This window comes from Stenella coeruleoalba (assembly GCF_951394435.1).
Source record: "Stenella coeruleoalba genome assembly, chromosome: 1".
NCBI lineage: Eukaryota > Metazoa > Chordata > Mammalia > Artiodactyla > Delphinidae > Stenella > Stenella coeruleoalba.
Window position 1 is genome coordinate 165,396,052 of NC_137169.1, and position 15,352 is coordinate 165,411,403.

The following is a 15,352-nucleotide window of genomic DNA, read 5'->3' on the forward strand; positions in this document are numbered from 1 at the left end:
TTGGCAGTGCAAGGCCTCTGCCCAAACTGGCTGAAGGTTCAAGAATTTTAGACAGTTGACTCTGATGACGGCTAGAAGTTATAAAATTTCCCTGTCACCCCAAATCTGTCTTCAACATCTTGGTATTGTCCTACCCTAGACTCTCTTAGGAAATCACAAGAAGGAAGATTAGAGTCCTGGACCTCTGTAGAATGTGCTCTCAGGTCTTTATAGCCTGTTCCTCTCCCCACAACATACACAAACACACTCATCCGTGAGTGGCAGAGTCAACTCCTCCCCACCTTCCTATTTCATTCAGTTTAATTTAATAGGAACTTATGCTTAGACAGCAAATGATGCTCAATAACAATAATGGCTCATATTGAGCTTTGTAGATCTAGTCTCTTTGAGATTCAGAGTCACCAGAACATGTCAGATGAACTAGAGGGGCCCTGACAAGGCTCAATGACAGACAGTTGTGACAAGGCCATTGAAATGACCTTCACCGTAAGACAGTAATGACCTAGGGCCTGGAGCCCATCATAGGGGTGAGTTGGCTCTGGGAACGGCATGAGGCTGACGCTGAAGCCTCCTTCCAACCCCCCTGCCTTGACACTATGGGTGTGCCAAGGGAAATGGCCATGCACTCATCAAGTGAAGAACTCGGACCCTAAAGAGCTATACCACTGGGAGCTAGTGGCATGCCTGAGACTGAGTATAACAAATTGGGGGGAGCTGGGGGAGGGCACAGGGAGAGCTGGGGAGAATGTCTGCTCTTGCCCCCTGGAGCACAGCCAGGCTTCAGCAGTGACTGCTGATGAATGTAACCAGGACTGACCCTTTGGACTGGGTCAGCATCATTGAGAGACTTGGCCAAACCAGAGGGAAGACTGAACTCCTTGCTAATCTACTCATGGAGAAACTTGGTGTCTTAGTCCATTTGGGCTGCTATAACAAAATACCATAGACTGGGTGGATTATAAACAACAGATATTTATTTCTCACAGTTATGGAGGCTGGGAAGTCCAAGAAGATTTGGTGCCTGGTGAAGACCAACTTCTAGGTTCTTAGAAGGCCATCTTCTTGCTGTGTCCTCCCATGGTGGAAGAGACGAGGTTGCTCTCTGGAGTCCTTTTCATAAGGGCACTAATCCCATTCATGAGGGCTCCACCTTCAGGACTGAGTCACTTTCCAGAGGCCCCAGCTCCTGCTACCATCGCATCGGGGGTTAGGATTTCAACATATGAATTTGGCAATGGGGCGCGGGGACACAAATATTCAGTCCATTGTACTCAGTGTCGTTGGGATTCCTACTTTAAAAGAGACTTGGTCTCTTTAGTTAAAGGCTGAAGTACAGGGACAACTTTGAAGAGCAGTTGTTCTTCAAATAATATATACCCTTCATAGGAAATAAACCTTAACTATCTTTTCTAAGAGAAAAGGCTAGTGTTTTCTTCATTTTTGAATTAGGGCTACACAATTGTCTCATTTTATTTTCTTTTAATGATTCTTTACGGTCTTTTTGTTTTGGGAAGAACAAACACTGGTTCCTGGGTATATTCCTGGCTGGTTGAAGAGAATGTCCTCCTCGGGTCCCAGCTAACAATGCTCAACACTTACCCATGCTGCCCTCATCTCTTTTCCTGCCTTGTCCCAGATACATTCACTGTCATCCACCCCAGCCATCAAAGAGACTATAGTACAGTTACTTTAGGATTGGAGGACACAATGATCCAAACGTTCATCTGGCTCCCAAATCCCCTCGTCAGGCAGAGCTGGAGGAGCTCTAAGTCTGCAGAATGAAGGTAGTCCGCCTTCAACACTGACTTAACAAGCAGCTTTGCAATCTGCCTTTGTGGAATTTTCAGTGCAAGAATTTATGGTAAACTCATGAAGGACATCTTTAGCTGCAAACTTTATTTCTAAAAATTTTAGTTCTAGTCAGAATAAATGCACAGAGAGGAAAACAAGGAGAAAGAAAAACCACAAGAAGATGCTAGAAATCTTCTTCATGAGAAATGTATGGTTGTTCAATATGTGAAAGGCTGACATTCTTGGGGCTTCACTATCTGAATAAGAAAAGCTGCCTCCAAAATGGAAGGTAAATCATCGCCCAAGGAAAAAGATTAAGATCACTGAAGCCTCCCACACCAGATGTAACAGGCTGGGCAGTTAAGCCTGTGATGGGAGAACCACACCGGGGAGTGATTTGCTAACAGTCAAAAGTGGGAGAACATAGCAGTTGCTGTCAATTTGGGCTAAGAGGCAATTATAGATTCAATTTCATTCAAGATGGTAATTCTTAACTTCATTTTTTTAAATGTAGGACCGTAGTCTATATCCTGAGGATTTTTCCCCACTTCTTTTCTCCTAAAGAAAAGCATTCTCATAAACTGTCATGTAGGTTAACTGGTGGTGCTCAGAAGAGTCATGAATTTTACAGGCAAAATGGCACGTAAAAGGTGAATGAGAAAAAAAAGAAAGCATCACATTTAAGTCAGGTCATCGCAGCCTGGATTAATCACTCCTCCTCTGTTCTCTCGGTGCATGGCTCATACTTTCATTCAAGAATTTATCATGTTGTGATGTCATGGACAATCATCGGCTTCTAGGACTCCTCCTTCCCTCAGGACTCAGCTCCCTGAGGCCAGGGCCTCTGTTTTATTCTTTCTCATAAACTCCCTTGCCACTCCGTATATGCCCAGGGTACATTAATGCGCTATCAGTGATTACTGAACAAATACCCTCCAGGTCCTATACTAGTTCCAGTGGCATATATGAAGCGTAAACTCATTTTGTACTTACCGTGATGGAGATTTGAATCCAGATCCAGCTGAGTCCAATACCCTTGGTCTTAAGCCCTTTGTAAACCTGCCTTTCCTGAGAAGGATTGATCAGTGAATGGGAGACGATATCAGCTTTCCTGCTCCCCAAATGGCTGCTTCTTCTCCATCACCTTGCTGGTTCTTCCTCATCCCCCCACCCAGCCCCTGAAATTTACAAGGCCCCAGGGTTCAGTTCTCAGGCTCCTTCTCTGTATTTACACATCATGATCTCATTCAGTCTCATTTCTAGGCTGACCACTCCCATTTGGGCATCCTGGACTCTCCCCTGAATCCCAGATGTGCATGCATATTTGACTACCTCCTGGACCTCTTCATTAGATGTCTAACAGCAACCTCAAATTTAATGTGTGATTTGAATGATCTTGACATTCTTTTTTTTGATATACCAAAGTAATAAATGCTGTTTATGACTTCTTTAAGTTTACATAGTGCTCCAACATATTAATACCCTCTGAGCTTCAAAAAACCAAATACATTTACAGGAGTATTATCAGTCACCAAAATGACAAGGAAGGAAACTTTACCTTGCGAGAATGCACAGATGTTCTCATTAAGGCAGTATTGGCCCAGACGATCATTTTAGTATCTGTCAAGATGGATATAAGCGTCTCTGAGCCCCAGGAACAGAGGAAGAACAGAAGCAGTTAACAGCAATGGGGAGCATGGCCCATTAGCTTGGCCCCTACGATCCCCTCATGTTGTATTCACGCCCCACACAGGAACTAGCATGGATGGCGTGGATTTCACAAAGTGAATTCACTACAGTCTCCACTGAGGATAATTCTATGAGGAGAGACTTGAAATACTAGTTTCAAGAAATGTTGAGAAGTGGGAGGAAGCCTTTGGTAAAAACATGAAAAAGTCTCCAAAGTCTTTTGGAAGTGGGCAGCATCAGTAGCAAATCAGCTGCTCCAGGAAGGCGTCGGAAAGGAAGATTTAATGTCCTTGTCACCCACACAGACGTCACCGTGATTTCGCCAAAGTCCAAATCGGTTCACATAACCCCCTTGCTTGAAATCCTTTAAGGGCTCCTCACCTTACATGGGATTGGGCCTCAATGCCCCAGCAAGGCACGCAGGCCTTTAGTGGGCTGAATCCTCACCTGTCCGTCACTCCAACCTCTCTACTCCCACCCACCCACCTCAGCAACAGGGACCACAGAGAGTTCTCCAAACACATCTTTCCACCTTGCTCATGCTACTCCCACTCCCTGGAACCTTCTTTCCCAGGAAACCCTGACTCAGTGCATCCTCTGTGCAACTCCCCATGACCTTTCCTCTGTCCTCCACAGCAAGAGGAGCTCCTTTATCTTCTGGGTTCCTAAAACCCTTTGTAGACACCCTTCTAATCTATCCCATGACAACATAATTATTTGTTAATTGCTTTGTTTCCCCAAAGGTCTTCAAGGGGAAAGCCTGAGGTCTGAGCTTTTTAAATCCTTAATGCCTAACATTATGACAGGAACATGGTAACTGTTTAGAAAATGTTTGATGAATGAATGAAGGTTTGCCTGCTAAGCCTCTGCCAGAAAAATGTGAAAAACAGAATGTAGTTACACCAACATTCCACTAGAGGGAGGGATGTAAAACTTTATCCCCTCTAGTGTAGCATTTTAGCCTTGTTCTCAGTCAGATGAATATAATCTGATAAAATATTTCAGTTTTAGGCTAGATCTAATATAAAACAACCTCTGATAAGCTTGAGGAAACGTAATTATTACAGGTCACTCTATGCCAGGCTCTGGGTTTGACAATGGGTAGTTCTTCTGGGTACAGATGAATAGAAAGGGTAGGCACTATATATAACAGTGTTTTACATTTTCAAGTTATGTAGAGTGCATTGAAACGCATTACAAAGCTTTTCTCTTTCCAGACATAATCTTGTTATCTAAAACATGCTCCACCTAGAAAGCTCATTGCTCCTTACACAATAAACGCTGTGGAATCCGATGACTACCCAGCTTTCTAATTTCCTGTTGCCCTATATCCCTCATATCCTGTCTTGAACACACACACATGCTGTTCATGAAGTCAGCTGAAACAATTCATACAGCCTAAAATCTAGAATCTAGATTAATCTCAAGTTCAATACCGATGTTCAATGAACGTGACAGACTGACAAACGCTCAAGGGCAGCAGATGACCCTCCCCCTCAGCCCCCCAACCCCCAGCGGCCCCAAAACCCCGACCGAGCTGCTTCCTTAGCACCCAGCATCTATCAGTTTAGCATTTATCACAGTGTCTCGTAACAGTCTGCATACTTATCCATACCTGGGTGAGGCTGAGAGCTCCTTGAAGAGGCTGGACTGGATCTTATTCTTGCCCCCAGCCTCAGCTGCTAGCACAGCACCTGGCACGTGGTGTTTAGTACATTTTTTTAAATGAATAAATGAGCTCATTTCATTATACGGGTAGCAAGAGACTGGTTTCTGCCAGCAGTCTCAGGAAGAGGCTGGATGGCTTTGGGGTGTATACAGACATGTATGCATACATGTGGTGGAGGAGACGGTCTGATTTGAGGCATCTAGCAGACAGATGTGTGGGTGCACACACACCTTCCCCAGAATCTTCCCAAATCAGTAGCTAAGGTGTCGGAGCTTTCATAATTAGAGAGTCATACCTTTGGATTATTTATGGCTCCTTGTCAACATATCTTGAACACATGTGCCCTTGTCATCACTTATATTATCACATAAATTTCAAAACTCAAACTTCCGCAGCATCTGATCTGTATCCTCAAATTGTGCTCCTTCCCCACCTTCCCACTCCTGCTCTGTTGAGAATCTCAGATAGACTCCTGTTTACTTTCTGTGGTTTGTATTAGGACATAGTTTGTCTTTCCAAATACATCACCATATGTCAAATAAGCTCTTTCAAATCATGTACACCATAATATTTGCAAGGGATTAAAACACATCAATTTGTATAATTCCATGAGTTCATAATGATACTAAAAATTTTTTTGAAAACTTGATTGGTCAACATTAGAAGATCTAGTGAATTGACTCCTTGTGTTGAAAATTAGTAAATGAAAGGAGAGAATCAAGCATTTCTTCTGCTTTTCCTATACAAACAGCACCACTGGGTAAGCAAAATTTAGGGGAAGGAAAAGCTTGCTTTCATAGAAATAGTCCAGCAAGTAAGTGAAGAAGAAATGATAGAATATCACCTCATGATAGAATTAGAATGTGACCTCTAATGAATGAACGAATTTAGACATTGACTACCAATGACTGGTAACATCACAGAATGAAAGGCAACCAGACGGTATACGCCTCTTGATGGAAGTATAAAATATTAGCTATAATGAAATCTGATCAAAGTTCTAAATCCCACAATGTATTCACGAGAAACACAGAGAACAGCAGAACATGTTCAACTAACAGTGTAAAAAAAAAAAAAGACGACAATTATGAGACAATCAGAAATCTGAATACTGACTGGTTATATGATGATATTAAATAATTGTTATCACCTTTTTTTTCCGGGTGAAATAGTGCCATTGTAGCTATGTTAAAGAAAGAACCCTTATCTTTCAGATACTTAAAAATAAATATTTACAGATAAAATAATACACTGTCTGGGATTTGCTTCAAAAATAATACGGGGGCGGGAGTTAGGGGTAGTGTGTGGGCATACAAATGAAACAAGATGGCCTTGCATTGAAGCCGAGGGATGGGAACATGGGAGTGTGTTATACTGTTTTGTCTACTTTTGTATATACTTGAAATTTTCCAAAGAAAAAGTTTTTAATAAAGAAAAACTAACACTTTTCTAAATATTCTGACCATCTTGTCCTAAGGGACAGCCACCCCCCTCCCACCCCTTGAGATCGTTATCCTAGGGAGTCTCCCCGAATTGAAAATACCCAAGTAACATTAATTCATCAGCCTCGCTTTACAAACTAGTACAAAAGATTATTTCCTGGACTGTTTTTACCCCTGAAAATACTGAGTCCCTGAGGGCAAAGGTCAAAGAAAACCCTGCAGGAGGGAAAAGGAAGGGCTGAGTGTGGGAAGAAGAAAAGGAAGAACAAATTTTGCCTTTATTACAATTTTCCCAGGGCCTTCACTAGTTGGCACATGCATCTTCTTTGTGTGGGTTTTACTAAGAGAACTTTCATTGGAGGCATGAAAAATATGTTTAAATTCTGAACTCTCAGGTTAAAATTTCACAAAGCATACCCTTTTATGTTGTCAAAGGCTAATATAAATATTTTCAGAAGCAGGCTCAGTGAGCCAATGATGAGAGCACTTGGGTGGAGCTAGGGCACAGTTCTGTCTGAACCTGGGAACAGTCTAGACCTGTCCATAGGACTACAATGACATGGAAACCAGGAGAGAGTAAAGAGTCACATCAAATGCTCAAGAGTATAGCTTTTCATAGCAGATCTCTGGAAGAACACCAAGAAACTGGTTGCCTCTGGGGAGGGAAGCTGGGGCACTTGGAATAGGGTGGGAGGAGAAAAAACATTGTATGACTTTATTGTCATAGCGCCTTGATATGTATGATGACATTTGCAAACAGCCTTTTGTTGACGTAAGTGACTGTACTTTTAATCTTGAAATTAGACAGAAGACAGATGTCTCTTTGTTTATGGGTTCCTTGGCTGGGCCATCTGCTGGCACTACCTGCTGTTTGCATATTTTCTTGATACTCTCTCCCCTCGCCTCCCTACCCCACCCTAACCTCCCAGAATCTAACCACAAAAATAGGATTTTAATAGTTCTAGTGTGACTTCTATAGGTGTGACATGGTATTGGACAAAGCTCAGATTCTCTCACAGACGCTCCTCTAATAGCAGAGCCAGTGAACACTGTCTTTGATGGCTCCTATTTCACCTTATTCAGGTGAATTCTGTGGTTTATGATTGACATTGTAAGTTACTATTAGAAAAAAAGTGTCTCTGTGTTTATCCTGTGGTTTTTAAGTATCCCTGCACACTCTGCCTGTCTCTAGAGTATTCAGTCCAGTTGCATTGTTTTTTCCTCTTTGTTTATTGAGATTATTATTTACTTGCATTAAAATGTACCCATTTTAAAGGTACAGTTTTATTAATTTTGGTAATTGTATACAAGGTGTAACCACCACCACGATCCAGATATAGAAAAGTTACTTACCCTTTAAAAGTTTTCCATCCCAATTTGCCCCAATTCAGTTTTGAGACACTTTACTGAGTTTTACTGCTTTCTCTAACATCGACTCTCCGGGTGATTTAGGAAAGGAACTTTACCTCTCTGGATGTGTTTTTGCTTTTATAACATGAAAAATGCCAGAAGACATTTGTTACCAGGGGCCCTTGCAATACTTTCAGAAAATGAGGGGGTAGGGTAAGGGCGGGAATCTCAGCCTTGCGTCCCCATTCTTCACATAGCACACGCATGTGGCAGATCCTAGTGGGAAAAGCCTGTGGTCGCCTGTGGTTTCCATCTCCTCTCTTGCTAGTGTGTATGTAACCTTTCGTAAGCATCAGCTTTCTCATCTCCAATATCAGGCTTATTAACAAGGCCTATTTGTTTACTGTTGTGAGGATGAACTGAGATGCGCCGGCAGCCTTAAATGTTAGTTGGTATTTGTATTATGGCATAATATAAAGGCACTGCATTCAACCATCTCGGTTACTACACGTTTATGCAGTCTGATTCTCACAGCCAAAACAGACGCACAAAGTACACTCACCCATTTACCCACCTGGGGAGGCCCAAAGCCTGCCTGCCGGCCTTCCTTACAGGGCTCGGAGAAAAGCTGCGCACGCGTGCATGCGCTTCCAAAGAGCCTCGCTAGGGGCCGGAATGGGAAACAGGAAGTTCTAACGCCTGTCGTACAAGCGCGACGTAAAGCGGGTCTGCTTTACGGCACCCTGCTTCCGCCGTAAAGCGCCGTCGGAAATCCCGCGTAAGTGGGTTGACGAGACTACTTCCAGGTGGGAAACGCGGTTCTTGGAAGCTGGCTGACTTGACGTCTCCCCCATGGGCAAGCGCAGGAGCCGGAGCCAGAGCCAGCTGCTCAACTCCCTAACCAAAAAGCAGAAGAAGCATCTAAGGGATTTCGGCGAGGAGCATCCCTTCTATGACAGGTATGGAGAGGCAAGGCTGGGACCGGCGCTGCCGGCGTCCTTTCCCGGTGGGAGCCCGCGTGTCCCCGCGTTTGGTCCGCCGGTGCCCGGGGATAGTGACAGGGCAGCTCCCCGCCGCGTCCCACGCTGCCCCGGCGCCGGCCTAGCTCGCCCGGGGATCCTGGCGGCTTCCCGCCTGAGATGGGGTTCTTCACCGGTCTTTCTACCTTTTGTTTAGCCGGTAGCTTTATGCTAGACGGCACGCCTCCTGTGTGGCGACTGGGCAGAGATTTTATAAGCTTGTTTTCGTTTTATATGTTTTTAAAGAATTGCTTGGGGGCTTCCCTGATGGCGCAGTGGTTAAGAATCCGCCTGCCAACGCAGGGGACAGGGGTTCGAGCCCTGGTCCGGGAAGATCCCACACGCCGCGGAGCAGCTAAGCCCGTGCGCGCGCCACAACTATTGAGCCTGCACTCTAGAGCCCGCGAGCCACAACTGTTGAGCCAGGGTGCTGCAACTACTGATGCCCGCGAGCCTAGAGCCCCTGCTCCGCAACAAGAGAAGCCACCGCAATGAGAAGCCCGCGCACCGCAACAAAGAGTAACCCCCGCTCGCCACAACTAGAGAAAGCCCGGGCGCAGCAACGAAGACCCATAGCAGTCAAAAATAAATTAATTAAATAAGTTAAAAAAAAAAAAAAGAATTGCTTGGGACCCTCGACATCACCGATCTATTCAATGACAATGAGGAAACTAATGTTTGGGTAGTTGTGGGTTCTTCTATAAGTGTCCAGACTCTCAGTTATGATCTTAGCGCTCATCCCACCACTTTGAGCTGCTTTATCAACAGTTAGAAGGATAGTCTACTTAAGAAACTTGCTAGAAAAGGTGAACCCCGAGGGCTTTTATTTGCCAAAATTTCCCATCTTTTGGATGAGAGCCTGTTACTGTGTGACTGTAGTATTTGTCATGTGGTCTTGTTAGACTTTTTCATTTGTCTCTTATTATCTGTTTGGCATATTGTTACAAAACCTGTCCAAACGCATATGGAGTTTTTACTTGACAATAGATATAATGTATTTATAACAGTATAGTCTGCCATGTTCATTTAAAGTTGTATGATTAGACTTTTCCTAATTGCTACATGCTGGTAGTTAAAGTTTAACATTACCTGTTTCTTCTCAGGGTTTCCAGAAAGGAAGCAAAACCACAGACTTGTCAACTGGTAATGCTTTATAACTTCTTTATGATAGTTGATTCTGGACTGTTACTTTTAAGATTATATATAGTAATAAAGTTTGGCTATATTTCCACTCTTTGATTTTAGATGTAAGCTATATTTTAGTAATATTGCTTAGTTTTAAGTGCAGATGTCTGTTAAAATGCCATTGTGATAACTAATATAGTATAGAGTATGAAACTGTACTGAGAGATAAGCCTGTTAGAACCTGTTAAGGAAGCTTACCAGAGGGCTTTTGGTGAATCCTAAGAGGGAACGTCTTGTTTGCTTAACATAAAATAGAGTGCAAAATCATCAAAGGTCTTATTTCATTACCACAGACTCAAAAGTAAACTACACTTTTTTGTTGTAAGTTTTCCTGTTGCTCTTTTAAAGATGCCACATGTCTGACACATAGGTTAGATCGCCTTATAACCTAAAGCTCCATGTGTTTAGTTTGCTGTCTTTCCATGTGGAACATTAGCAGTTCAAAGAAGAGGAAGAGCTTCTAGAATCATAGCTAGATTAGCTGTTTTAAACAAATTTGGTGCTAGATTTGGTTGAATAGATAGGATTGCATATTTGCAGAAAAGCTAGTGTTTATTTAGAAAAGTCTGAACTTGGTTCCACTGTGGGCCTGATAGTCGTGGGGTAGCAACAAGAACAATATAATTTTTGTTTTTAAAATCCCTATTTTCCTTTTAGTCAGAGAGTTTAGATACTTCAAGTTCTGAAAGTGAAGCAGAGAGTGAACCAGAACAAGTTTCTGGTTACAACAGACTACTTGCCACATTAAAGGATATTTCCAAGGAAGATGAGGAGGAGGAAGAGGAAGAAGACAGTGTTATAGATGAGACAGAAATGAATCTTGAAGATGGCGATAGTGACATCAGTGTGGAGGAAGAGACGGCAGTAGCGTCTACTGACGTGCAGAAGAGTAAGTGTCTTTGATGTGGGTTTATCATCTTTGCAGGGAGCACAGACAGATTGCCCCAGGGGCATGGTGCCTTGTACTGTATGAGCTGGGTGAAAGCACATGGATTCAAAGCAGAGATTCTTAACATTGTTGGGCTCTGTGATATCGTCAAGAATCTGATGAAAACACAGGACCCTCTGGCCATAATAATGCAGAAATGACATTTTTGCTTATGATTTCCAGGATTTCATCAATCCTAGTTCAAATTCCCCTGATTGAGAGGAAAGGGAACATAATTCTGTTTTTGTAATGGTCTCAATTTATGAAAGATTATTGTTCCTCCGCTAGAGGAACCAAGTTTAATGGAAGATAGACATAAAATATACAAAACTTTTCAAGCATCAAATTTGAATGGAACCGATAAATATAAGGTGTTAAAGCGATGCAAAGTGGTCACATGCTGCCAGGGTAAATGAGGGGAGGCTTCAGAGAAGGGCTGGGATTGAAAGCTTCAAGGAACTCTGTCTCACTCAGACATCTAGGTGACTATTTTTTTATTATTATTATTTATTTATTTATTTTTGGCTGCATTGGGTCTTTGTTGCAGTGTGCCGGCTTCTTACTGTGGTGGCTTCTCTTGTTGTGGAGCATGGGCTCTAGGCACGTGGGCTTCATTAGTTGTGGCACGCGGGCTCAGTAGTTATGGCTCGTGGGCTCTAGAGTGCAGGCTCTGTAGTTGTGGCGCATGGGCTTAGTTGCTCCGCAGTATGTGGGATCTTCCCAGACTAGGGCTCAAACCCACGTCCCCTGCATTGGCAGGCGAATTCTTAACCACTGTGCCACCAGGGAAGTCCCCATAGGTGACTTTTTAATTTAACTTTAAAATCATCTTTATTGAGGTATGAATTACATTCAACAAGGTGTACCCTTTTTAAGTATGTAATTTGATAAGTTTTGACAAATGTGTATATCTATATTGTCACCACCAAAGTCAAGATACAGAACACTTCCAATACCTACAAAAGGTTCCTTCTTGTCCTTTTACAGTCAGTTTCCCAGGCCTGACATCAGGCAACCACTGACATCTTTCTTTCTGTATGTATTAGTGTTTCCTATTCTAGAAATTCATATGAATGGAAGCATACAATAAGTACCCTTTTGCGTGTGGCTTCTTTGGCTCCTCATGTTGTGACTCATCCGCGTAGTTCATGTTAGTAATTCATTTCTTTTATTACTGGAATAGTAGTCCATTGTCTGAATATATCTGGGTAACTTTTTATATCCTATTATCTTAATGCCTATTTGCCTTACTGTATTTTTTTCTATACTTTAAGGTGTCACACACCATTCTTAGTATTTTAATTTATCACTTGTACTGGGATAAAAAACTCGTTACCTCAGACTTAGGGGTTTTTTTGTTTAATTTTGTTGGTTTTCCAGTTTTCTTTCATGTTTTGGGTTTTTAAAAATGAAAAGTTTGTTTTTTTTAATTATAAAAGTAATATATATTTACTGTAAAATTTAAGAGGGTAATATAGTTAACGTATATCTCCTCCACCCTGAGATGAACACCTTTAACATTTTATAGAACCTTCCAGACTACATTTTTATGGATATGAGTGAATACAAGTATCTACATATATTTGTGTGTATGTGCATAATGGTCTCGTACATTTCTGTAACTTACTTTTTTCTTTAATAATATAACGTGTGTAACTGTGGGTTCACATTAGCTTAATCACATAGTATTCCATTGTAAATAATATGTGGTAATTTAATTAGTACCCCATCGATAGAAATGACAAAATCATTTTTTTTCTAGTTATTTGTTATATCAACGCTGATTTGAACATCTTTACATGTACCGGGTCAGTAGTCAAGCTCAATTTTGAAACTTATGTCTTCTACCTGAATTTGCTTAAAAGTAAATGATAGCCTAAGGAATTCGATTTCATTTGTCAACAGAAGTGTAATTATATTTATGAGTAGTAAATAATTTCACAAAATGTTTTATCAAAACTGCAGATGCGGCCTTACCTGCTGACCCTAAGGGAAAAGATGGGCACGGGCCACCTGGCACATTAGAGGAATCCCCAGAGGAGTTTACAGATGCAAAACATGAGTCACTCTTCAGCCTAGAAACCAACTTTCTCGAAGAGGAAAGAGAAGGCAACTGTTCTCTGAAAGCATTACAAGGTCACAGCACAGCTCGTGATGTTTGAATTCAGCTGGTGCTTAGTATGGGTGGTTGTGGTCTAATACCTGTTAAATCTCCTGTTATTGGAATGAGCAGTAATAGAAACAGATAGTTTAGCAGCTAGATGTAGAGCTGGAAAGAAATGCTTCTCCAAGATCTTTTGTGTTTTTCAGGGTTAGGCAGTGTTGGGAGTGGGCGCGGCTGTTCAGGAGAACAAACAGTTGAAGAATGATAGCAGGGAAGGCCAGTTCCCCAAAGCTCACATCCACAGCTGGAGTCAGGGGAAGACTTCTGATTTTTTTCCCCAAGCAGGGAAGGGAGAGAAAGAGGAGAAAAGTACTTTGCAATTTTCTCTCTATCCTTCACTTGCTCTTCCTCATTGGAGCAGTAATTTTCCAGATTTGTGAGACCCGGCAGTGGCTAATCTGATTGGTCCTTATTACCAGGAAGCACCTCAGAAGCCAGAAAGCTCCACCCTGTCTCCCCAGTCTCTCTCTTTATTTTTGGCTGCATTGGGTCTTTGTGGCAGTGGGCGGGCTTCTCGCTGTGGTGGCTTCTCTTGTTGTGGAGCACAGGCTGTAGGCACGTGGGCTTCAGCAGTTGTGACACGCGGGCTCAGCAGTTGTGACACACAGGCTCAGTAGTTGTGGCTCGCGGGCTCTAGAGCGCAGGCTCTGTAGTTGTGGCTCATGGGCTTAGTTGCTCCGCAGCATGTGGGATCTTCCCAGACTAGGGCTCGAACCCGTGTCCCCTGCATTGGCAGGCGGATTCTTAACCACTGTGCCACTGGGGAAGTCCCCATAGGTGACTTTTTAATTTAACTTTAAAATCAACTTTAATGAGGTATGAATTACATTCAACAAGGTGTACCCTTTTTAAGTATGTAATTCGATAAGTTTTGACAGATGTGTATATCTATATTGTCACCGCCAAAGTCAAGATACAGAACACTCTGGGCCATGCCTCTGTTCCCATGACTGTCACTTAGACAAGCCTCTGGTAGGCTGAGACAGGGCTCTGCTGTCTCTCAGATCCCTGTGTCTTAGCCTGTGCCTGGGTGGGCGAGTCAGGTTGGTCTCATTCTGTGTCCTGACTGCCTTTTTTTTGGTCCCAGTGCCATTCTTCAACCAGCTGTGCCATTGAAGTTGAAATTTTAATCCTCCTTTGGTTCTGTTAGCTATTCTAGACAAGAGGAAGAAGTAGCAGGTAGAATTTGGGCACAAACTGCATTCTGAAATCAAAAAAACTTAAAAAAAAAAAACCTGGAGGAAACACTAGGAAGCTTGACTATCCTGAAGTTTCTCTGGTTGTTTGGTCTGTACTGATATATTATTACCTAGAATTCTTATTTCCTATTGTTCACCTTTATCTTAGGTCTTAATGTAAGGTGCACTGCATTTGAAGTTTTACTACCTGGGTCCTTGAATGGGTCATTTAACTTTGCTTCTTACATGAGTGGGACTGGAAGAGAAGATTGGGTGGCCAGCGCAGAGCACTGATACCCTGAGCAATGACCCTACCATTTTGATCATTTGTTCACCTCAGTTGAGTGTTGAGCATTTATATTTGTCTTCCAGTGCAGGTTAAATCAGACATGGAATCTGCCCTCAGGGATCTTGCAGTCTAGTTAGGTGAGGTAGGACATGCACATATATGTGTTGGTGTGGATAACTGAGGGCAGGGTGGGGCACTTGAGAGAAAGTGATGACTGTCTGTAGGGGACCAGAGATGGCTTCTTTGGAGCCAGAACTGTGCCTGACACAGTAGGCTCCTGGGAAATAGCTATTTATTGTGATAGCTATAGGGGGTATAGCTATCACAATAGGGGGTAACATTCAACTGATACTATTTGGATATATAGAAATGTGGTGAACCAGAGAATAGAATTTTCAGTTAAAGGAAGGAAAGCCACAGTGGCAGAAGAATTTGAGAGCCATGTAATTCAAAAATTACATTAGAGAGGTAAGTTAGAGGTGTATGTTGAATTTCAGACCGAGACGTTTCTTCAGAGGTTTTTGAGCTGGGGAATAATGTGATTAAAGAAGTGCTTTAGGGAGATGAACCTGTCAGAAACTTTTAAGCTCTGGACTGGGATAAATGATGGGGAAAGTTGATGGGGAAAAAGATGAGTTAACATCATGA

The 15,352-nt window shown here is 42.5% G+C and overlaps 1 protein-coding gene and 1 long non-coding RNA gene across 6 annotated transcripts in view; one reads left to right on the forward strand and one right to left on the reverse strand.

Annotated features, from left to right (window-relative positions):
- Positions 1-778: 778 nt before the first annotated feature.
- On the reverse strand, positions 779-8,597 carry LOC307194165. Of its 3 annotated transcripts, XR_013830523.1 has the most exons (4): positions 8,516-8,597; positions 3,350-3,411; positions 2,785-2,859; positions 779-1,189 (listed from the first exon to the last, which is right to left on the reverse strand). It is a non-coding gene; the product is annotated as an uncharacterized lncRNA (long non-coding RNA). The 3 variants fall into 3 exon arrangements; XR_013830521.1 differs by lacking the exon at positions 2,785-2,859 and having other exon boundaries at positions 779-1,186; XR_013830522.1 differs by lacking the exon at positions 2,785-2,859.
- Positions 8,598-8,738: 141 nt separating this feature from the next.
- The window catches only part of UTP25 (UTP25 small subunit processome component), a 29,664-nt gene continuing 23,050 nt past the window's right edge, over positions 8,739-15,352 (forward strand). For 2 of the 3 annotated variants that reach the window (XR_013830700.1, XM_079938643.1), the window contains exons 1-4: positions 8,739-8,900; positions 10,064-10,103; positions 10,803-11,034; positions 13,039-13,209. Coding sequence is in view for 2 of the 3 variants with exons in the window: in XM_079938643.1 (XP_079794769.1) it covers positions 8,794-8,900; positions 10,064-10,103; positions 10,803-11,034; positions 13,039-13,209 (550 nt within the window). In the remaining variant the exon portion in view is untranslated. The remainder of the gene's footprint in view (positions 8,901-10,063; positions 10,104-10,802; positions 11,035-13,038; positions 13,210-15,352) is intronic. The other variant, XM_079938644.1, reaches the window with a different exon arrangement.